This window comes from Poromitra crassiceps (assembly GCF_964638095.1).
Source record: "Poromitra crassiceps genome assembly, chromosome: 13".
Classification (NCBI taxonomy): domain Eukaryota; kingdom Metazoa; phylum Chordata; class Actinopteri; order Beryciformes; family Melamphaidae; genus Poromitra; species Poromitra crassiceps.
Window position 1 is genome coordinate 14,019,271 of NC_139644.1, and position 23,078 is coordinate 14,042,348.

The window sequence follows — 23,078 nt, forward strand, 5'->3', positions numbered from 1 at the left end:
GCAAGCGCACACACACTACTATACCTACTGTACTCTACCTAAGACAGCATGTGATATGAAACTAGCACAGACCTCCCAATAGTCCAGTCTGCTGCTATGATATGCACATTTTGTGAGTCGGATCGGATCCGCTCCAAAATGTAATGGGCTCTTCCTTGTAGGGATGCACGATATATCGACAATCATATCGGTATTGGCCGATGTTAGTCATTTTTAACATATCGGTATCGGTCCGATGTTGCAATGTTAATATCGGTTATCGGTATCAGCCAAATTCTTCACATTGAGATGAAATAATGCAGTAAATCTATGATTTATGGGCTTTTACAAATGTTTTTGAAATAAAGAAATGTATAACTTTTTCAAATTCAGTGTTTACATGTGTTTTTCAGTATGTATTTTTTTTTATTATCATAGAAATGTGTTTTTATACAGATCATATCGACATCGGTAAATATCGGCTATCGGCCATAACAGCAATCTTAATATCGGTTATCGGCATCGGCCAAAATTTTCATATCGGGGCATCCCTACTTCCTTGGCCGGTGCCACACCCTTCGACGAAGTTTCACGACAATCGGCCCGGTACTTTTTTTGTAATTCTGTTCACAAACAAACAAACGGCACGGAAAACACACTCTGTCTCCTTGACAGAGACCAGGAGCACTATAATGTCAAGATGAATAGCCGTTGATAAGCTGTATGGAGCAAACATGGGGAAGGAAAAAGATAAGAAAGAGAGTGAATAGGGGGAGAAGGGGGGGGGGGGAGAGAGGATGGAGAGGATGGAGAGGAAAGGAGAAGTAGGAAGAGGAGGAGGATGTAATGATGAATGCTTTTATACACTGTGAGCTCTATAAAACCAGTAGCAGAGGGAGAGGCGCTGTAAAGCAGATGGACTTCCCTTACAGCAGGAGAGAGAGAAGTTGGGCAGAACAGAGAGATGCTCCCAAAATGTATCCACATGCTTCCTCTGATACATGTGCAGTCGCCAGCCACTTCTTTTCACCTGACAGCGAGGAGTTTCACCGGCAGGACTTAGCACATGGGAGGATCACGCTATTCCCCCCCAGTTCCCCTCCCCCCTGAAGAGGCGCCCCGACCGACCAGAGAAAGCTTTAGTGCAGACTGAGACCAGGACACATGCAGAGACGGGCAATTGTGCCTGTATGGACGCCCGACCAAACCGGAGGTAACACGGGGGCTCGAACCTGCGACCCTCGTGTTGGCAGGCAGCAAATCTACCGCTGCACTACCCGGATGCACAGGAGAAAATGTGTCTTGTATGCATAAATACATTGATGGAGGCAAGCGCACTTACCAGCACGCGCACACACGCACGCACACGCACACGCGCACACGCACACACACACACACACACACGCACAGACACACACACAGACACACACACAGACACACACACACACACACACGCACACACACACGCACAGACACACACACAGACACACACACACGCACACGCACACACACACACACGCACAGACACACACACAGACACACACACAGACACACACACAGACACACACACGCACGCACACGCACGCACGCACACACACACACGCACACACACACACACGCACAGACACACACACAGACACACACACAGACACACACACACACACACACACACACACACAATCTGTGCAGGCTGAGTACAGCAGAAGGCTTCAGGGCGGACCCCCCCCCCCCTTGTCATCTCCCCTCATTCATAATTCACATAGCCATTTATCACACACACTCCCTGCCGTGCACAGTAACCAGTCACTACAGCAACGGGCAGCGCACCAAACGCAGACAGGGTGCGGCCAAGTGTGTGTGTATGTTGCCCTTTGCATTTAGTGTGCTTGAAAGCAAAGCGGAAGAAGTGTGTGTGTGTGTGTGTATGATGTGTGTGTGTGTGTGTGTGTGTGTGTGTGTGTGTGTGTGACGTGTGTGTGTGTGTGTGTGTGTGTGTGTGTGTGTGTGTGAGACGTGTGTGTGTGTGTGTGACGTGTGTGTGTGTGTGTGTGTGTGTGTGTGTGTGTGTGTGTGTGTGTGTGTGTGTGTGTGTGTGTGTGTGTGTGTGTTGGGGGGAGCTGAGAGCTCCATCCGTCACTGTCAGTAAAGGATAGCGTGCGCCTGTTAGGAGTGACAGCATGTTCTCTATCCGTGATGGCAAAGGAGAACAGCTTCCAGGAAGCATCACTGACTCATGATGCCAATTTATCTCCCCAGCATCAAGCACGACCTTGAGAAGAGTGTGCAAGTCCACTCACACCTATCAGCCCGGAGCCACAGGCAGAAAGATGGTTCTTTTCCAGACAGAGTGGCAGTCTGTGTGTGTGTGTTTGTATCTTTGTATGTGTGGCTTTATCGCTGTGTGGGAGAAGAATCACTCCCCATTCCATCATATGCTGAACTCACACCAACACAGGTCTTCAATTGACTTATACCACCACCGATATCACAGCCAGACGTTCCAGCTGAATACAAAGTAAAATACAGTACCACAGGGATGACGTATTTTTGTAGGCTTAACCAGAAATCACCGCCATGTTGGTTCTTAGGGGGGAAAGGCTATGGGATTTAAGAATGGGGATTTCGCATTTACGCTTCAAAGGTCATAACAGTGGTCCACGTTTGTGAAGATTATCCTGCTGAACACAGATTTCCACTCCCATAACATTTTGTTAACCACAGACCTTATTTCCTGCATTTAACCCTAGCCCCATACTGAAAGCCCATTCACTTTTCCCCTTACGAAGCCAAGTGCTACTTCTGGACTCATTCCTGCCGGACTCTATTGGCCCACCATCTCCCAGGCAGACCACCGGCCCCGACATTTAAAAAGACCCCCCAGTCTCCCGCCGACCCTTAACCCCCTACAGTACATAGTCTGTTGCCATGGCGATTAGCCTTGTTGTGGCCAGGGTCCCGGGCTAGCATGGGGAAGTGTCCTCTCCCATGTGTTGTGCAGAGGCTCGTATTGCAACTCTGTGGGGCACAAAAGTATCTCTCTCGATCTTGTCGTTTCACGCTGTACCTCACACTTCCTGTTCGCTCGTCTTTTCTTCCTTCCATATACAATCTCTAGTCCCCCCCCCCCCCCCCCCCCGACCCGCGCAGTCTCTCCCAGCCTGCGGGAGGCGATGTTGTGTTCGCAGGAAGATATGAATGAGAGCAGATCACCTCGCATTCACATTTGCATATGTGAGACGTCCTGCGGTGTCTGATAACAGATTGGCGTCCTGCATGGTATCAGCGGCGAGAAGATTCCCTTGCAATCTCTGGCGGCGCTGAACCATCTTGACATTATGCAGTACTGAAGCATATCAAGACAGCCGCGATATCATCTCCGGTACGCCACATCGTAGAGGAGATATCTTGTCTACCTTATAGTGAAAGGAGTAAAGCTAGATTTCAAATTGAAATCTTTTTGTATGCCTCTCCTTTCCAAGAGCCGAATACATATTGCAGGTGGAAACAAACACTGTAGCAAAAACCCCTGTGGTCACTTTGTAGTTTGCAGGAAAGAAGCAATGCAGTCCCATAACCAAGGTAGCCTGCTGCTGAGGTCATCACCTCCTCAATACTCGACTCCGCCCCTCACAACTGTCTGATGTATGGGCTAATTAGAAGAGGAAGGAAACATCTCAACACAACAGATCAGCACATGGCTGCACTACATTAGCTAAGCTCCCCACCCCTCCAGCGAATGTAATGCTAGCTAATGGAGCAGCTAAAACATGGAGGCAGAGCACATTTCTCTCCTATTTCACCAGAACTAGATGCTTGGTAGGCACTAGGAAGGAAGACAACGATATTTGTGTGAAAAGATATACGACTCTAACAGATTGTGGGTCTGTATTTTACTTTTCTAATACTTAGAGCCCTGTAGTTAACTGTTTCTGCAGCACTGGTGGTGACCACTGGTAAGCAGCAGCCTAACCCGGAGAGGATATACCGCGTACAACTGCCGACCAATTCCAGCAACCGCTCCCGTCTCAGTCCAACTCGCCCCCAGGACTCCTGACCCCTATTCGTTTGCTAGACACTGTCTGATATTGATTTATATCCTCCCCTTGTAGTTGACTCAATGAGAATGCTGCTGAGCAAAGCGAGGCAGCATGCGCTAGCAGCCAGCATGTTGTGTGTTAGCATGCTCTACTCAACATGCTACATGTCCTGTGTTTAGGTTACAATGCGAAGCCGTGTCAGCTGTGAACACGCGTGGCTCCTTATCAGACAGACGGTGGTGCTGGCTATCGGGCTGTCTCATCACCGTCGCCCTGGGTCATCTCTGTCACAGTGACAGCAGATATAGAGGCAGGACACCTTCACCTCTCAGCCAACTGGACAGCCTGTCCCCTACTGTCCCTCTTGTCGGAATGAAGTGGAGCACCACAGGACACATGGATGGTCAGAACGGTGTTAGTTCAACAGAAAGCTAGCTCACTGGGCCGAGCAGATAAAGATTATTTACAGTTCTTTCTGCCTCGCTCTTGACCCTGAAACTCGTTACACCAAGAGTACTAATCTTTTAACTCATTGAGTGCCAAGGACGTCGATCGACGTCAAAGTAAATAGTGACGTAGAGTGCCAAGGACGTCGATCGACGTCAAATGCGTTTTTTGACGGTGGGACGTGGATCAAAGCCTCAGGCATCTCCTGTACAAATATGGGAGCTATTGAAGGTGTATAACCTATTTTACGGACTCATTAGGTGGCGACAGTGCTCTCCAGATTAGAGGAAAAACAGCAGGAAAAAGCCGTGATCAAAGAGAAACCGATGCATGCTGCAGCCAGAGCCATAGATTGCTCTGTCTGAAGCTGACGTTGGCTGCGAACACCAGTCAATCCGCGCCCACAACTCAGCCCCCCTGTCTCTGCTGTATAGTTTCTCCACACGATTAGCCGCCAGAAAAGCAGCACCCGACGCCGAAGGGCCAAAGCATTCTCAGCAGTCCGGTTTGGCTCTTCCGTGTCGCGCTGGGAGCCGGCGCACAAAAACGGAGGCTCCGAAAAAAGACTGGGTGCGTGTTAGGCTGTGTGTTAGTGTGGGGAGGAGTTTGCAGCTGAGGGGGGGAGAGGGGGGTGGGGCACGCAGGCACCACACAACTGCACCACGTCACTACATCAGAAAATATTATCTTCAGAGTCAGTGAATGTGCTTGAAATGCTTAATTTCACAAAAGGCGGAATAACTCAGCTAATAATTTGAAACGCCTGTATTTGCTCAAAACGACCTATCTTCTCCGGCTCATAACTAAAGAACGGAAAATGGTATCAATAAACTTTTTTTTGCTGATGATACAATAGAGCCAGCTCGTTCTTTGTGGGTGTTCGGTGTATATCACACAATATTCTGTGGGCCTCGAGAAATCACTGAAAACGCTCTGGACACTCTGGCACTGGGAGCGTCCGTTCTCCAAAAGTGGCTGGCATTCAATGAGTTAATGCCCGCTGGGTTGATCTTCGCTATCATAAAAGTGCAACAGCAATATAACGTTACCCTTCCCTCTGCAGTGCTCTTGAATGAGTACAGGTAGCCATGACACAGCAGAACAACATCAATGACAGCAGCTATAAAAAACCAGCTAATCACCACATGGTAGACCTGCAATAACCTCCATAATGGCCCCATGTTTGCAGAAAAGGACGCCCCCAAGGGATCTGGATTAGCTCAATATTAGAGGCCAAAGATGTTAAATGGTGAGATTACATCGCTACAGCACAGCCTCATGCTGCGCTGAACTACAACAGGACGATACTGTTCTAAGGCAGTATGATGTATTACGCCATTACTCTCTGCACAGCTGTAGTCTATTCACGAGTTTCATGATGGTGAGCCAGTGCGGGCGCTTCCATGACACCCTCCCTCTCCGTTTCCAGCTGCCAGACTCCTGTTTCCGCCGAGCACCGTTCATAGCGAAAGAGACTGAAAGAGAGTAGCCTCACGTGGTCACACCCAACGTCGCACGTCAGCAAGCTTCCAGTGACTTGCATCTCCGGACAGGACCGGTTAGGTTAGGTTAGGTTAGGTTAGGTTAGGTTTGGGTAGAAGCGCGCCTAACCTCATCCTGCAAATGAAATAAAGTTTGCCTGAGCTCCAACTAAATTGTCAAATACTGCCATCTGCTCGCCACCCAGGCATATGTAATTAACTTAACTTAACTTAACCTAACTAACTTAACTTAACCCATTGATACCTGATGCAGCATTTGTGTGTGTATCCCTTTAAGACCGTGAACCGCGTAAAGGGATACACACACAAATGAGGGATATACACGCAAATGCTGCATCAGGTATCAATGGGTTAACCTATCTAACTATCCTGTGTGCATGTAATTGTCAGACTAAACTGACACCCCAAAAACCTACAATCCGCTACAGAAAAATGTATATTAATGTTTGTTTATTAACTGGCCCCTTGCCTCCTATCATTTTACAAAAGTGGCCCCTGGGCAAAGCAAGTTGAGTATCCCTGCTGTTAGACCAACTACCTACTTATATCTCCAGTCTTTTATCCTATCGTAGCAGCTATGGCACTAGATCTACTAATAGAATTATTTTAAATGTTCCCAGGGTGCTCTCAGAGCTTGGTAGAACTGCTTTCTCCTTTTATGCACCTTGGGCATGGGATAAGCTGCAAAATACCTTTTCCTTAGAAGTCATCCCTGCTCTGTATCTTTTTTACATATATTTTTTTACAAACTAGCCTGAAGGAAAAATGTTGCCGTTTTATATAACCCTGCCTGGCTTGACTTGGACTGTGTTACAGATATCGATTGTATGTACATGCTTCTCTGCCTTCCCCCTGTGTAGCCTTTATGTAAATGTATGTGTTGTTGTGATTTTTTTTTTAACATTAAACAGTTTTTTAGGTGAAACTGTTTTCTTTTTGACATGAAACTGTAAATTCTGCTGTCTTGACCAGCACTCCCTGGAGAAGAGACCCTGTATCTCAATGGGAGCTAAATAAAGGATAAAGAAATGCTCTAGGCAGAGCTTTGTATCTGCAACACAATATAGCAGTGCAGAGTTGATTGAGAGTAGATTGCCCTCAGCAGCATCTGAACAGTCACGCCCAGACTTAGATTTAGACTTCAGATTAAAGGCTACAGTACTCCATGTCATAGTAATCCAGGGATCTATTTACCCTCCATTTTATAAACCATCCCCACAGATTAACTAGGGCTGCAACTAACGATTATCTTCATAATAGATTAATCTGTCGATTATTTTCTCGATTAATCGATTAGTTGTTTGGTCTATAAAATATCAGAAAATGGTAGCAAATGACAATCAGTGTTTCCCAAAGCCCAAGATGACGTCCTCAAATGTCTTGCTTTGTCCACAACTCAAAGATAATATCGGTTTACTGTCATAGAGGAGTAAAGAAACCAGAAAATATTCACATTTAAGAAGCTGGAATCAGAGAATTTTGACTTTTTCCTCTTAAAATTGTACACAAAACGATTCATCGTTTATCAAAATAGTTGTCGATTAATTTTCTGTCGATCGACTAATCGATTAATCGTTGCAGCTGTAAGATTAACCACACTATTGCTCCATGTCTGCATCCCCCCACCCCACCCCACCCCACCCCAACCATAATCCACTCAGAGCACTCCACGTTGCCATGGAGCCCCCTGTCTTGCTACAGTAGAGTTGAACAGTGTGTGTGCAGACTGTCTTGCTACAGTAGAGTTGAACAGTGTGTGTGCAGACTGTCTTGCTACAATAGAGTTGAACAGCGTGTCTGCAGACTGTCTTGCTACAATAGAGTTGAACAGCGTGTGTGCAGACTGTCTTGCTACAGTAGAGTTGAACAGCGTGTGTGCAGACTGTCTTGCTACAGTAGAGTTGAACAGCGTGTGTGCAGAGACTGTCTTGCTACAGTAGAGTTGAACAGCGTGTGTGCAGACTGTCTTGCTACAGTAGAGTTGAACAGCGTGTGTGCAGACTGTCTTGCTACAGTAGAGTTGAACAGTGTGTGTGCAGAGACTGTCTTGCTACAGTAGAGTTGAACAGCGTGTGTGCAGACTGTCTTGCTACAGTAGAGTTGAACAGCGTGTGTGCAGACTGTCTTGCTACAGTAGAGTTGAACAGCGTGTGTGCAGACTGTCTTGCTACAGTAGAGTTGAACAGTGTGTGTGCAGACTGTCTTGCTACAGTAGAGTTGAACAGTGTGTGTGCAGACTGTCTTGCTACAGTAGAGTTGAACAGTGTGTGTGCAGACTGTCTTGCTACAGTAGAGTTGAACAGCGTGTGTGCAGACTGTCTTGCTACAGTAGACTTGAACAGCGTGTCTGCAGACTGTCTTGCTACAGTAGAGTTGAACAGTGTGTGTGCAGACTGTCTTGCTACAGTAGAGTTGAACAGCGTGTCTGCAGACTGTCTTGCTACAGTAGAGTTGAACAGCGTGTGTGCAGACTGTCTTGCTACAGTAGAGTTGAACAGCGTGTGTGCAGACTGTCTTGCTACAGTAGAGTTGAACAGCGTGTGCAGACTGTCTTGCTACAGTAGAGTTGAACAGCGTGTGTGCAGACTGTCTTGCTACAGTAGAGTTGAACAGCGTGTGTGCAGACTGATTTACACTCAATAGTCTAGACAAAAATGATGCCAGGTATTTGCTCGCTGGCTGGGGTAGTAAGACGGCTGAGTAGTGACACAGCCAAATAGTTTAACTTTTCCTCAAGTGCAGCATTGCACAGACAAGACACCCGGGCATGCACGCACACACACACACACACGCACACACACACACACACACACACACACGTCCACACGTACACGCACGCACGCACGCACGCACACACAAACACACACACACACACGTACACACGTACACGCACGCACGCACACACGAACACATACACGCACACACACACAGCTCTCTAGGTGTACAATCCAGAGGCGTAAGTGTCCCCCGCCTCCCTCTCTCTCTCCCTGCGGTTTCGCCAGCAGCCCGGCGCTGGGCTCCAGTTACGCTGTACAGTGACACGGTAGCAGAGGTTAGACAACACTGCTGTGGTTCTGCTCCGTCACTGCCACTGGCACAGCTAAAGGCACATCTCTCTCTCCCTCTCTCTCTCTCTCTCTCTCTAGTTCTCCATCACATGACTTCTCCATCACATGACTTCTCCATCACCACTTCTCTCTCAGTGTCACCTCCAAACCAGCCTCCTTTGTCCCCGTCAAGGTCACAGCTAGCAGCGTTAAGACTAAAGCTCCATTGAGCCTCGGGCAAATACTGAGAGTGACAGTACATCCCTATGGAATAGCACTGGCAGGGTGGGGGAGGTGGCATGTGTGTGTGTGTGTGTGTGTGTGTGTGTGTGTGTGTGTGTGTGTGTGTGTGTGTGTGTGTGTGTGTGTGTGTGTTGTGTGTTTGTGTGTTTGTGTGTGTGTCCCAAAACTACAAATGGCTTCTCCGATAACCAATACTGCAGAGCATGAAGCAATAAGGCCAGCCAGAGTGAAGGGAAGCTGAACATTCATCACGGGGGGGGGGGGGGGGGGGGGGGAATATAGTTCTGCTCCAATCAGTCCTAATGCAGCCAACGTTCATCCATTTTTTTGATCTGAAGGCTCAAGTGTGAAGACGGAATCGGGACAAATTGAATAACGCAAACCAGAATACAAATGATCTTTTTATCGCAAGCGCGTCCCCCTGGCCTCGGTCGATCCTCTTTGATATCCCACATGATCCAAAAGAAAAGGCCTTTATTTCGCCCCTCGTTATGAATTACAGCGCCACGACAGCCTCATTATAGGCAATCAATATCATTTTCCGTGATCAAAACGGCTGGATGAGCTGATGTGTTTGGGGGCAGGGAGAACATCAGGCCAGTGTGGAAGATATGTATGATACAGCCCGGGAGATTACCCTGGCTTGCTTAATTAGAAAACGAGGTGGTGGTGGTGGTGGTGGTGGAGGGGGAGGGGGGGTACAGCTGCACAGGAGAGCTTAGCTCAGCAGTTAAGTTGGGAGAAGGTCACACTCGCAATTTAAAAAACGACCCTGAGAGGGACATGCCTGACCTTGGGGGTGATTGGTTCCTGGGAGAACCTGCACATAGTAATAATGAGCATTGCTGTTCTGAGAATGCAATTATATGACAGAAGCGTCAGCAGCCTGCGTGAATGAACATGCACTTCACATCATCACACTGCCAGTGCTGCTCAGCCACGGGCCATTTCATTTCTTTTAGTTTTGTTCCATCGTGTTCCATTTCGTAGCAGCAGCAGCCTGGAGGAGCTGATGCAGGGAAGTTGAGGTCACACACACACAAGCCACTTCTTAACATGCAGTGGAATCCGTATTATAACCCGCTCCTAGCCGGTTGGCCTGCATGTTAAACAACAATTAGCCGGCCTACGCGCACTCCCGCGAGTCCGTATCATATTCATCTCGGTCCCCGGTATAGGATCCGCATTAGCGCAAAAGCGGCTGCTGTTTAACTCTGGCAGCTCATGATCCAGATCATGTCTGACTGGGCGGGTGTGGCTCTTCGTGACGTTGCTAGCGAGTAGGCGTGTTGTAGATGACGTCGCTGCCGTGCGACTGTCGGAACGACAAAAACAGCCGGTGGTATCTTGCTACTCTCACTTGCAGTGAACACTTCAAAACAAACCAAAGACGAACAATCAAGAAAATGGCTAACTCTAACTGGAAGGATCCAGTTGTTTCTAAACAAAGACCCCTCATGTTTAAAAAGGTAAAACCGGAAAATATCCTGCTCTGGCTAGCCAGACATGATCCAGACTTCATGTTTAAAAGCCACTACACACACACACACACACACACACACACACACACACACACACACACACACACACACACACACACACAAGGGGGAGGTTCCCAAAACAACCACCATAGTCTTTCAAATGCTCGACTGCTTTGTTCAAAGCGACTGTGGCAGTCACTGGAGAACGCCACTTTGCTGCAATTGTTCCGTTGCTGAAGCGAGACCCTTAAGTCGACATCGATTCCAGACACGTCGTTTGATTCTCCCGCAAACAAAAGGCTGTTTGAATGGGAAGGCATCCATCTCTCTGCCACTCCATCTCTGCTGATCCTGTCATCATCACCAGGAAGATAACGGAGACGTACTGACAGACAGGATCATCTTCTACAGGTGGCGTCACTCTGCAATAGGCACAAAAGGAAGGAAGGATGCAGCCAGGTGCTTTCCAGGAAAAAGCCAAAAATAGCTCCCATTTCCAGTCAGCCAAACACACAGCACAGCAGGGGGCTGGGCTCACGTGCAGCCCCTTGAGACAACCACACATGAAGGAGAACAGGGTTTAGGGTGGGGGCGGGGTTTAACCAGACAGAGAACAGGGTTTAGGGTGGGGGCGGGGGTTAACCACACACGTAGAGAACAGGGTTTAGGGTAGGGGCGGGGTTCAACCACACACGCAGAGAACAGGGTTTTGGGTGGGGGGGGGTTTAACCACACACGCAGAGAACAGGGTTTTGGGTGGGGGCGGGGGCGGGGTTTAACAACACGTAGTGTTCTCTACATGTGAGGTTAAACCCTGCCCCCGCCCCCACCCAAAACCCTGGGTTTAGGGTGGGGGCGGGGTTTAAGCACACAGAGAACAGGGTTTAGGGTGGGGGTGGGGTTTAACCACACAGAGAACAGGGTTTAGGGTGGGGGTGGGGTTTAACCACACATGCAGAGAACAGGGTTTAGGGTGGGGGCGGGGTTTAACCACACATGCAGAGAACAGGGTTTAGGGTGGGGGCGGGGTTTAACCACACATGCAGAGAACAGGGTTTAGGGTGGGGGCGGGGTTTAACCACACATGCAGAGAACAGGGTTTAGGGTGGGGGCGGGGTTTAACCACACATGTAGAGAACAGGGTTTAGGGTGGGGGCGGGGTTTAACCACACATGCAGAGAACAGGGTTTAGGGTGGGGGCGGGGTTTAACCACACATGCAGAGAACAGGGTTTAGGGTGGGGGCGGGGTTTAACCACACATGCAGAGAACAGGGTTTAGGGTGGGGGCGGGGTTTCTGCACAGCCTGGCGGGGAGTCAGAAAAGAGCTTTTAAAAGGATGATCTCAGCACACAGCTCCTTGGTGCTGTGGTGCTCTGAGATTTATTGGCTGCCCTTGAAGCAAGGTTGTCAAAGTGGCTCGCTTGCTTTCGCCCACGAGGATGTAGAGCTAGCCTAAACATCTCCATTTGTCTCTACCAACCCCTGGCCCTTGGGGTCAGTGCAGAGGAACCCAACAGGATGCACCTGTAACACTCACTTGTGGCTGCACACTCTGTGGGAATTGTGATTACAATGAGCCACAAATACCTTACAATTACATTGGGGAGCTATAAATAAGCCATAAACTGTTGAACACGAGCGCCTAAGTATCGGACTTAAAAAATAAAAACTCAATCTGGGAACGCAGAGTCTATCAGTCTGACGACTTAATCAGACCCTGACAGATGGCTGATATTTCTGGGTGTCCGGTGTCGAACGGATGTCCACGCCAAAACTTCAGCTTCCGTGCGCCGCCGCCCGTGACCATTGTTTACAGTCATTGACACGAGAATGGGCTTGGAGTTGATCGATCTATACTTTTTGTGGGCGTTTTAGGTCCAGTCCAGATGACATTTCGGGCTAATCTCTATAATAAACAGATAATTCTATACGAGACGTTGTCGGACTGGAAAGAACGATGGAAATGGGGCGTCCGCTCTACATCGGAAAAACCCAGAAATATCGGCCGTCTGTCCCAGAGACCGATAGACTCTGGGTGCCCAGATTGATCAAAACGTGACTCTAGCCTCAGCCTGAAGTTTTTGGTGGAGTGCTAAAAACTCTCCGACACGTCTAGAAAGCCAGTGGAAAGTGAGACATCACATCAACACGAAATGAACATCAAATACGGAGCAGTGTGTGTCTGGGTCGGAGGAACCAGGGGAGCGGCCCGTGGGCCCAGGATCCTGCAGCGCTGCCCGGGTGATTTACGCAGGCAGGCCCGGGCTAGACAGTGGAGGGATTTTACAGCGCCAGCCAGCCAGGGCACAACTCTCCTGACAGCCAGCGCTCTCACTGGCGCACAGCTAATCTGCAGCCAGAGGATAAATCTTTCTTGGGAGGTGACCTGAATACACGATGTAGGCAAAGAAAGGAGGTGGAGGAGGAGAAGGAGGAGGAGGAGAAGGAGGAGGAGGAGGAGGAGGAGGAGGGAGCAGTACCACATTTATCCTCAATATATATATATAAAAAAAAGGGAGCAAGTGCAATAGCCTCTCATTTATCTAGGAGATGATGGGAAAACGCAAGCCACTAAATCACTCCTGCTGGCCGTTGAGCAAAGGGCACTCTTCCCCCCCCCCCATCTCCTTCATCGACTGGTCTGGTCTAGCCAGCAGCGCGGAAGCCCGGGCCAAAGTAATGTAAATCTGTGCAGGCAATTGAACAGGCAGCTTGTTGGAATACTAAGCGCCATGGAGCCGCTCTTGTTATGCAATGATACTGTGCCTTTACTGTAATATGAGTCATGGCAGACTGAAAACAATGAATATACAATGACAGGATTTTCCCCATATTTCAGATGGAAAAATGGGTTGTGTAGTACTGTATATCTGTATTTCTGACTGTGTATGTGTGTGTGTGTGGGTGAGAGAGAGAGAGAGAGAGAGAGAGAGAGAGAGAGAGAGAGAGAGAGAGAGAGAGAGAGAGAGAGAGGATGCAGACAATAGACAGGCCGAGGAGGAGACAGACCCTCGAGGGAAGGGGAAACAGGGACAGGAGGAGAGAGACGGCGAACAGAAAGGGCACTGACTCTCTGTGGCGTCTGGGGACAGTTTGGAAGACACCATCTCCCTGCTATAAAGAGAGCAGAACTGAGCCAACTGCTTAACTGTAACTGCTGCATAACTGAGCCAACTGAATAAAAATATGGGCCTTGTGTCTACTCTAAGTGTGTGTGTGTGTGTGTGTGTGTGTGTGTGTGTGTGTGTGTGTGTGTTGAACAGACTCCGGGGGCTGTCACTGTCAGAGGTGGGGGGGTCTGTGACACAGAAGAGCTCGGCAGTCATTTCCAGCTGACCAAGAGACACATTTGCAGTGCTTCCTGACACCTGTTTGGTAGCACCACCACCAAGACTCCACCTGCCCCCCCCCCACACACACACACACACACACACACACTCAGCCCACACACACACACACACACACACCTCCATGATGAGAAACGCCTTCTCCCTCCCCTGATGTCGAATAAGTTTGTGGAAACAGTCGCGCGGGTGTTTGACCTAAAAATGCAGCTCTCTCTCTCTCTCTGCAGGAGTAACAGCGATCGCATATTCACTAGATACTAGGACTCCAGTCCTCACACAGTAACAAGCCCAGCCAACCAAGGCACCCACAGGCCCTATAGGATACAATGGTACAACAGCAGACGTGCTAGCTTGAAGCTCCCAAAATGGCTTGGGATGGATTGAAACTGACACAAACTTGAAATGCTTGTACTGCTGCTGCTGTGCAAATTCACAGGGCAGATGAACACCATCTGCAGTGCTTTAGTCAAGATGATGTGACTTCATCTCCACTGGGTGATCATCAGCATTAAGGGCCGTTAAGCACATGTGTAGCTCGATTGGAGGCAATTTGCATAAATGTGTCAAATAAAAGCTGCAGTCAAGCAGTTTAGACTAGAGGCTAGACCAAAAGAGACGAGAAGAGAAGAGAAGGAGGTGGAGATCAAGCTGCTGGCACATCTCTATTGGAGGAGATGGGGCAGAGCGTCGTAACGTGGTCAGGCAATCCCCCGCCCGCCTGGGGTTCAAAACTAGGTTAAGAGAACAGCAGGACACATTGAGGACATCTGGGAGGCAATGTAATTGAACAAGGGAACAGAGACGGGACGAAGGAGGAGAGAATGGGGAGGAAGTCAACATGTGCCTGTGCGACGTACAGTCACATAACACCAACACAGCACAGAGGGCAGCACCCCTAACAGACCCGCCTCCTTGCCAGTCCCTCTGTCCTGGCTGTGAGATATGATGCTGAGACCTGGTGTCGACCTTGACCGACGCCACTGTTTGGATCTACCTATAGGCCCTCGGGGGTGAGGCCAGGGGAGCATTACAGGACATAACGTACATCAAAATGCCCTATAGTGAAGGCTTATGAAAGAATAAGTGAGTTTGTAGGCAGTAGGCACTGCCATTGACCTTGGAGTTATTATTATGGTTACTTTGGATTTAATCCAAGAATGTCTACCCTTTTCATATTGCTATGCTTTAAAAAAAAGGGCATTTTTTGAGGCGTAAAATCCAATTATGGGTCGCTCAACTCACTATATCCTTACTGGGCATGCTCATCTAGGCCTTATTTTTGTAGACAACGTACCTTTGAGCTGGTCTGCCACCACACTCTGTCCTACTCGCTCAGTGACCCGTCCATCTTCCCGCTGGTACCGCTCATCCAGGAAGTTAGCGGTGGCCTCTGAGACGTGGACCTTCCCAGCCACGCCCAGTTGCTCCATCAGGTTTGCCAGGTTGACGTCGTTGGACCAAACGTCAAACTTGAAGCGCTTCATGCCCAGGATACCGCACAGGATGGTGCCTGTGTGGACCCCCACCCGCATGTTGACCATCTCCCTCTTCTCCTGGCAGAACTGTTCAATGGCTTGGATCATGCCCAGGCCCATCTCCACGCAGCAGTAGGCATGGTCTGGTCTGGGTTCAGGGCAACCGGCCACACAGTAGTAACAGTCTCCCAGAGTGCTGATCTTCTCGCAGCAGGTGAGCTCACAAAGCCGGTCAAAACGTCCAAACAAGTCATTTAGAAGTCCCACCAGGGCGTGAGCGGACTTGTTGGCAGACATTTTGGTGAAGCCCACAATGTCTGCGAAGAGGATGCTGACGGGCTCCATTCGTTTCATGTTGAAGGGTCTGAAGATGATCTGGCCTCGAGGGATGGACATCTTCTTGCGTTTGTGGTTCTTGGGGCTGGAGATGGCAACTGCCGCACCGCTGCTGGAGTAACGTTTGACCGAGCCGTCGCCTAGCTCCTCGTCGCCCTGCTTCATCAGTTCATCAGCCACTATCCTGGGCATGACAGAGTGGATCATCCGCTCCTTCAGGGCCTTCTCCACCTCCAGGTCTTTGCCATGCATGATGGCCTGACCCACCTTGAGAAAGGTGCTGCGTGACCGCACCTCGGACATGATGAAGAGGTGCATGCCAATAGCGTGTGCGCACAGGTGAAGCAGGGCTTTGGCCGGGCCCAGCCAACTAAGTGTATCCCAGTCCGCTTGAGAGGCTACGCTCCAGCCCTCCCCCGTCTGGGTCAGGTACAGCCAACCCAGACTCTCAAAGAAGACAGAGTGGAGGACCCCCAGCAGGACGGAGGCAAAGAGGCGAACGTGGAGAACACTGTATAGCAACAAGAGAACCTCCACGCAGAGCGAGAAGGTCCCCACAGGAGACAGACAGGGGGCCCAAGAGCTTTCTGCCACCATCTTGTCATAGGACAGGTTGTATCTGGGCCCCATGCCGCTGAAGTCATCCACATCAAACTTAGGGGGCACCGTCTCCAAGTCCCTGAAGCCTGATGTCTGGATCTGGGGGGCCAGAGTCAAGGGGAAGGTGACGAGCACGAGCAGCAGAGACACCTGGTTGTAGCAGCGGGAGTAGAGCCTGGTGAACGTTAAGAGGAAGAGGAGGAGGCAGAAGAGGAGGAAGAAAGCGGTGGGAAGGAGAAAAGCCACCGGGTCACAGCGGGAGGGGTTGGCAGCAAAGTACACTCCCCACAGGAAGCCAGCTACAGCCAGGTAGACGAGCACAAAGCGGAACCGCCTCTGCGTCTGGGGGAAACACCTCTCCCTGCACGCCTCCTCCAGGATGGACGAGTCGAATTTGGGGTCCCAGAAATGTCCGGCAGATCTCTCAAACAGCTGAGGCATCTTCTTATGGCTGCGGAGGCTTTTGACCGCGGGCCTCCTCGCTCCGTACTCTCCGGAGCTACAGCTGGAGGATATGCTGTATTTGCAGTGCTTGGATCCCCCCATGAAGCCGCCCCCGAGTGAACCCAGCGGCCCGCCTCCGTGGTGCTTGTGTTTGACACCGCTGATCCTCACAGAGACGCCCCCCTCTCCACCCGAGTCACAGCTCACTTCTGTGTTGTGAGGCAGCAGCTGCTGATGTTGGGGGGATGCCATGTTGCTTTTTAATCTATCCAAGATTAAGACTATGCAGAGGGAATTTACAGTATTTTTTTAGAGACAAGGCAGACAGAGAAGTAGGTTAAGGCAATGTATAGATGCACAATTATAACAGGCCAGGGAAGTGTTTTTTGTGTGTGTGAAAAATTGATGTAAAGTCACAATATAATCTTCATGGAAACTCCAATAAATTAGCCATATAGACTAATGCCAGCAGATCTTTCCAAGATTTTGAGTAGTTCATTATTCCCCCTCTTGACGTCAATCCCTGCATTCCTCTACCTTCCTGTCTGTTTTTACGCACTTGAGACTGAAAGGTTCAGCCACTGCTGCTGCTCTGCTGCAGTCCAAGTCCACACAGCTGCTTTGTTTCACTCATTGGGAAAACATTTGGGACAACTCCGAAAATGGAATAATAGGCTACTGTCCGTAAAGGGCAAAAGTTGGGAAAAGCAACGCAAAAGAAACATTTGAATGAGGTTATCACCAAACAAAGTATGAAGTCTGGAATTTCAAATCCAGTTGAATTGTTTGATGTTATCTTGGAGATCCCGGTGCAAAACATTAGGCGTGTGAATGTCGATTATCCATTCCGAAGTAAAGGAGAGTTGTGCTTTCCGTTTCCACTGGGAAATAACAGGCTACCCCTGAACTCCACGCGGTTAAGCACTTTGTATACAGGAGAGAATCTCATCCCAAAAGAAACCTCCGCAGTGGTTGTTTTTAAAATACTTTATAACGTTGTGGAACTGCTTGGAGTGGAAATCAAGGTTTAAACTTTAAGGCGCAGATCAACTCCATGCTACGGGAATAAAAACAGCAAAACACTGTCACCAAAGCGTCTCCCCACACGCTCTTTGCTGCAGGGCCTAATCGTAAATATTCCAGTGGATGGAGCCCCGTGCTTTCCTGAGTTCTCACTCCGGAGTCTCCAAACGCAGAGGGGATCCTGTGCCCACCGACGCCCGCAATCTATTTGACCAACGGGGAGGAAAGAAAAAAGTAAAGGGGAAAAAATCTGAAGACCTCAAGTCTCAATGGCTCATGCGTAAACACACTCTTCTTTGCAAGGCTATACGCACCAACCGTGTCCAGTGTTGGATCGGTATTGCGTTCGCTATCCAAAATCACACCAAATGTCGCAAATTCAATTTCACAATGCGCTGTAAGAATAATCCACGTCCAGGTAGGTACGTCGGTTTTCCAATGTCCCGATCATGTTGGTGTTTTAGCTTTTTAGGGGTGTTTGGGGAAAATGACTTCATTGTCATCCGCAGAGGCGAGGGAAAAAAAGGCAGTCTTTTGTAGGGTATGAACTGAGTCTCGTCCAGTCCTCCTTTGCTCTGAAAGTTTGCCCATACCAGCAGCCTTTCCTCCAATTAAATGGCAGACAACGAACGTGTGGAGTAGCTAATTAGAAGGTCTCCACCTCCACTCCACGCACCCCGCCCACATCATCCGACAAAAGTCCCACAGGTAAACGTTCACAACAAAGTGCTGACTCAATCCAGCGACTTTAATTGAATTGCATTTTGCTCATCTTCTTGTCGCCAAACAATTCCTCTTTAATTCAAGACAGATGGGATGTCAGATCGTCGCACCTTCCCAATCGCTGCATGATGGACATCCACAGTGTTCCTTTTGAGATTGTCTTGTCCCCGCTGTCTGCGCATTCCCTGTCCGCTTCATCGTCGATTTGAGACACCATCATGTGATGTGTGCGCTGCCGCTGCGCTACCCAGGCACAGCGCCGCCGCCACCATCTTCTGTGAGCGCTGTCAGATTCCGCCGTCCAGCCGTGAGTAGCCTAGTGTGCGTGGGTGCCCGCACGCGCGCGCGCGTGTGTGTGTGTGTGTGTGCGCGCGTACGTGCGTGCGTGTGTGTGTGTGTGTGTTGTGCGCGCACACGAGCGTGTTAAGACTACTGTCAAGTTAGAATAAATGAATCTAACCTCCGGTCATTTCTTTCAAAATAAAACCTGAAAATGCAAACACTTGTTGCACATTGCAACGTTTCTTTTATTTATTTGTATAGCCTACCAAAAAAGAGTAAAGGAATCTGCAGAAATTGCCATAGCCTTTTCCCAATGGCCTACAGCCACATGGCCTACAGGCTAATAAAGTAGCCTAGACACACAACACAACCCCAAAGCACATTGTGACATGTTATTGGCTAAATATGTCTACTGTGAAAACATAGCCTACATTTCAACTTGAAATGTATGTTTTTCTCATGCCTAGCCTAGTGGCTGGCCTGTTCCTCTAAAAGTGACACATTATGCTTTTATTTTGAAAATAATTGCTTTGCTTCCGTGTTTTTTTCTGGCTGCCGATGGCTGGCTTGATGTTGCGTCTGTGTGTGGCAGGCAAAGGAAAGGAAGGGGAGAGATAGGAGGTCCGAGGGGAGGGGAGCAGGGCAACCGTGGAGGTAGCCTACGTGCACGCACTTGGGAGAAAGGAAAAAACACTGGAGGATGGTGAGCACCACGTAGGCTTAGCGGGTTAGCCTCACCTTTATGACTGTCAACAGTGAAATAATCTGTCTGTGACATCATAATGTCAAAGTGACATCTGTGAGACATGTCAACAGTGACATCATCAGTGATGTCATAACCCCTTCCCGGCTGAGGCTATAAGTGGTGGTTATTATTGCAGTCCCTTCAGAACAGTTATTACTGTAAAATGTGCAAGTCTGTTTTGTGCGTCCTACATGCCAGCTTGCTGTTCAGCCTGACTCTAGTCTGTTTTGTGGTTCCCAATTCATGCCAGCTTGATTTTGACAAAGATAGCTGTCACCGGTGCTTGGTGGACAAATGGTACATACTGTGTACGAAGCTGTGTGAGAAGTTTGAGAAGAAGATTTACTCTTGCTTTGATATGGTGGCTCGGATATTCAGCGACAGTAACGTCATTGAAGCTGCCAGAGTGGGAATAGACGATTATGAGAAGCTGAAGAAAATCCTGAATGCAGAGTTCCTGCTCATGCAAAATGAGTTGGACAACAAGCTGTATGAAGCCTTGTATGAGGAAAGGATGCAGACAGCGGCAGACAGGTTCATTGAAGCTGCCTCCAAACTGCCTAGAGGTATCCTCAGATGTATCCCTCCATGTGGTTTTCAGGAAAGTTCATACGACTGTCTTACCTGCAAGTATGACCGCTGTGAGTTCCCTCTAGACTGTCCAATCACAGACATCAAAGTAATGGAGAAGAACAGGACTCGTATGTTGTGCGATGTGCCATTTAACGTAACTGGAGATCTGGAGGTGATCTGGAAGTTTGCAGCAGAGGTGAGAACGCAGCAGAAGGATAAAGATGGGAACCACTTTAAAAGTGTGGCAAATGTAGGGTTGGACAGGCTGTACTCCATCCCCTCAGCCAGCTTGCAGCACCAGGGAACGTACCAGTGTGAGGTGAAAAATAACTCAGGCCAGCATCTCATAGTCAGACTGTACTACTACCTGACAGTGACAGAGCAGGTTGTGGTGGGCCAGGCGGAGCTGCAGGAGATATTCGAGCTGTCTCTGCTCCTAGGAGGACGGATCATCCCCATGCCTGGTGCTTCTCCCCACTCCCTCCCCCTCCTCCCCTCGCCTGTGCTGCTCACCGCCTGTCTGACTGCCTTGCTGCTGCTGCTGCTCCTCTCCCTGGGGCTGGTCCTGTACTGGTGCTCAATATCAGAGAGAACAAGTGACGGTGAGAGGATGATGGAGATGAAGACTCAAGTTAGGGAGATATATGTGGTGCAATAAAGCCATTATCTTACTGATATAATAGGGTGGCGATTCTTCTGCTCGGCAGCAGCATCCCGCATGAACCTTGCCCCTATCTAGAAATGAACGTGCAAAGTGCACAAAATTTCAAGTATATATTGGTAAATGAACGTAATCCATCAACTGAGCAGGCAAACGCCACCGACTGATGTCATACCCACCGACAGCGATGACATCATTATCATCGTCGTCAAGTTGTGGCCAGTGGTGACTGATGATGTCATACCAACAATTGTGTCAGGATCCTGTGCTGCCAGGCTGTTTACCCTTTCCCCCTCCTCTCTGTGCTGCCAGGCTGTTTACCCCTTTCCCCCTCCTCTCTGTGCTGCCAGGCTGTTTACCCCTTTCCCCCTCCTCTCTGTCGCAAAGCCTGTCTCCAATTCAGGGCTGATTAGCTATTTAACCATGGCTGGAAGCTGAAAAACCATTGCCAGTTGGAGCTGGGAGCAAGTATTGTGTTATTTCTAGAAGTATTTTCAAGCCAAGTTATTTTGTTACTTTCAAGCCAAGTTCTACCAAGCCTGACTTCAGGAGACCATTGAAAAGTGCCGTGTGCCATCATGGGGGTCTTCTTCACAAAACCTCTCCCACGACCTTGGCCAAAAGTAGGCTATTGAACTTGGCTGGAGCTGAAGTTCCAGGTACTGTGGCAGGCAGAGGAGATGACGGGACCCGGGTGCTTACAGCAGACCTCTGGGAAGACCACGTCTTATCACCTGCATTATATGGGGGTTGGGAGTTCCAATCTTCCCTCCGATTTCTGCGGCAGTTCACAGCTGAGTTTCTCTGGCTCGAGCCAATTTCTTTCGTTTGGTTTTGGGATTGGAGAGTGCAGGTCCCTTCCTTTTGGGCATTGTTGGCAATGGCACAGTGAAGTAGAGATACCTGAGGGAAGTGCACTGCACACTCTTGAGAAACTTGCTCTTGTCGTCAGCATGAATGTGAGGGAACAGTGGAACAGGGAAAAGTGTGTGTGAACGGAATGAAAGGGAGACTTCCACACTCTAATGTGACTTTCACAGTTTAATGCTGATGCTGACGTTTGGGGCCAGTCATCCTTGTACAGTAATAGAGAGGCAAAGTGACCGCCTACTTCCTGCTTCAGCACTGTACCAGAGATTTTCATCCGCCATTTATTTCCCCATAGACATTTCGTAAAATGCCTATAAAAATAGTTTTACTTTAATTTTTTAACGTTTTGGTCCTAGTGAAATGTAATGTGGCCTCCTGTTTGTAAGTATATCTGAACAGTTTGGTTTGAACAAGTAAAACTATTTTTATAAGCATTTTACGAAATGTCTATGGGAAAATAAATGGCGGATGAAAATCTCTGGTACAGCGCTGAAGCAGGAAATGACGTTCTACTTTGGCTCTCTATAGGATATAACTTGTGTATTGCACAAAATAGTATAGGGATGCACGATATAGAATTGGCATTCGGTATCGGCCGACATTTTACCAGGCAAGCTGGCTGCCGGCCTACATCTGGCTATGCCTGAAAGAAGCTGACTGACTGACTGACAGACAACCCTGAAAATGTTTGAGTAACATCACTGATGACATCACTCACTGATGACGTCACTCACTGATGGCATCACAATTGCTCGAGTAACATCACTCGGAAGGCTGACTGACTCACAACCCTGAGGACAACATTTAATGCCATCATCAGTGGCCGACAGCCAGCTAGCTGCCTGGCAGTATTTATTCCAGACTAATTAAACGTTAATATCGGTTATCGGTATCCGCCAAAGTTTTCACATCGGTGCCTACAGAATAGCATGTAGATGGGCTTCAAATCAGAAGTTTTACTTTGCAGCTACAATGTGTTCCATACTCAATTCAAACAGAGAATTTGCAGAAGCAACAAACTACATCTAAGGGAGTTTTTTTTTTTTTTTTTTTTTAAGCTTGAAGCAGGATTTCTAGGAAAACACTTGTTTTCCTAGAATGTAATCCAATGTATAAAAGCATATTATTCAAACAATTTTGAAGTTTAAACCCCAATCTGTAATTGTCATATAATAATGCCCTTGTTGAACCACTGGCTTTGTTTATGTTTTGATTTTTTAAATCTCAACTTGAAAAGCCAAATGTTCTCTTACAGTGAAGT

At 48.7% G+C, this 23,078-nt stretch overlaps 2 protein-coding genes across 2 annotated transcripts in view; one reads left to right on the forward strand and one right to left on the reverse strand.

Annotated features, from left to right (window-relative positions):
- The window catches only part of LOC310788361 (adenylate cyclase 9), a gene marked incomplete at both ends in the record, with an annotated part of 61,963 nt that extends 44,771 nt beyond the window's left edge, over positions 1-17,192 (reverse strand). The window contains one exon of the mRNA XM_083649927.1: positions 15,380-17,192. Within this exon, the coding sequence (XP_083506053.1) occupies positions 15,380-17,192 (1,813 nt within the window). The remainder of the gene's footprint in view (positions 1-15,379) is intronic.
- A 2,879-nt stretch (positions 17,193-20,071) lies between these two features.
- On the forward strand, positions 20,072-20,944 carry LOC310788362 (sperm acrosome membrane-associated protein 6-like; the record flags this gene model as incomplete). The annotated part of the gene is made up of 1 exon (XM_083649928.1): positions 20,072-20,944. One exon carries the CDS (start codon positions 20,072-20,074, stop codon positions 20,942-20,944), a length of 873 nt encoding a protein of 290 aa, XP_083506054.1.
- Between the last annotated feature and the right edge of the window lie 2,134 nt (positions 20,945-23,078).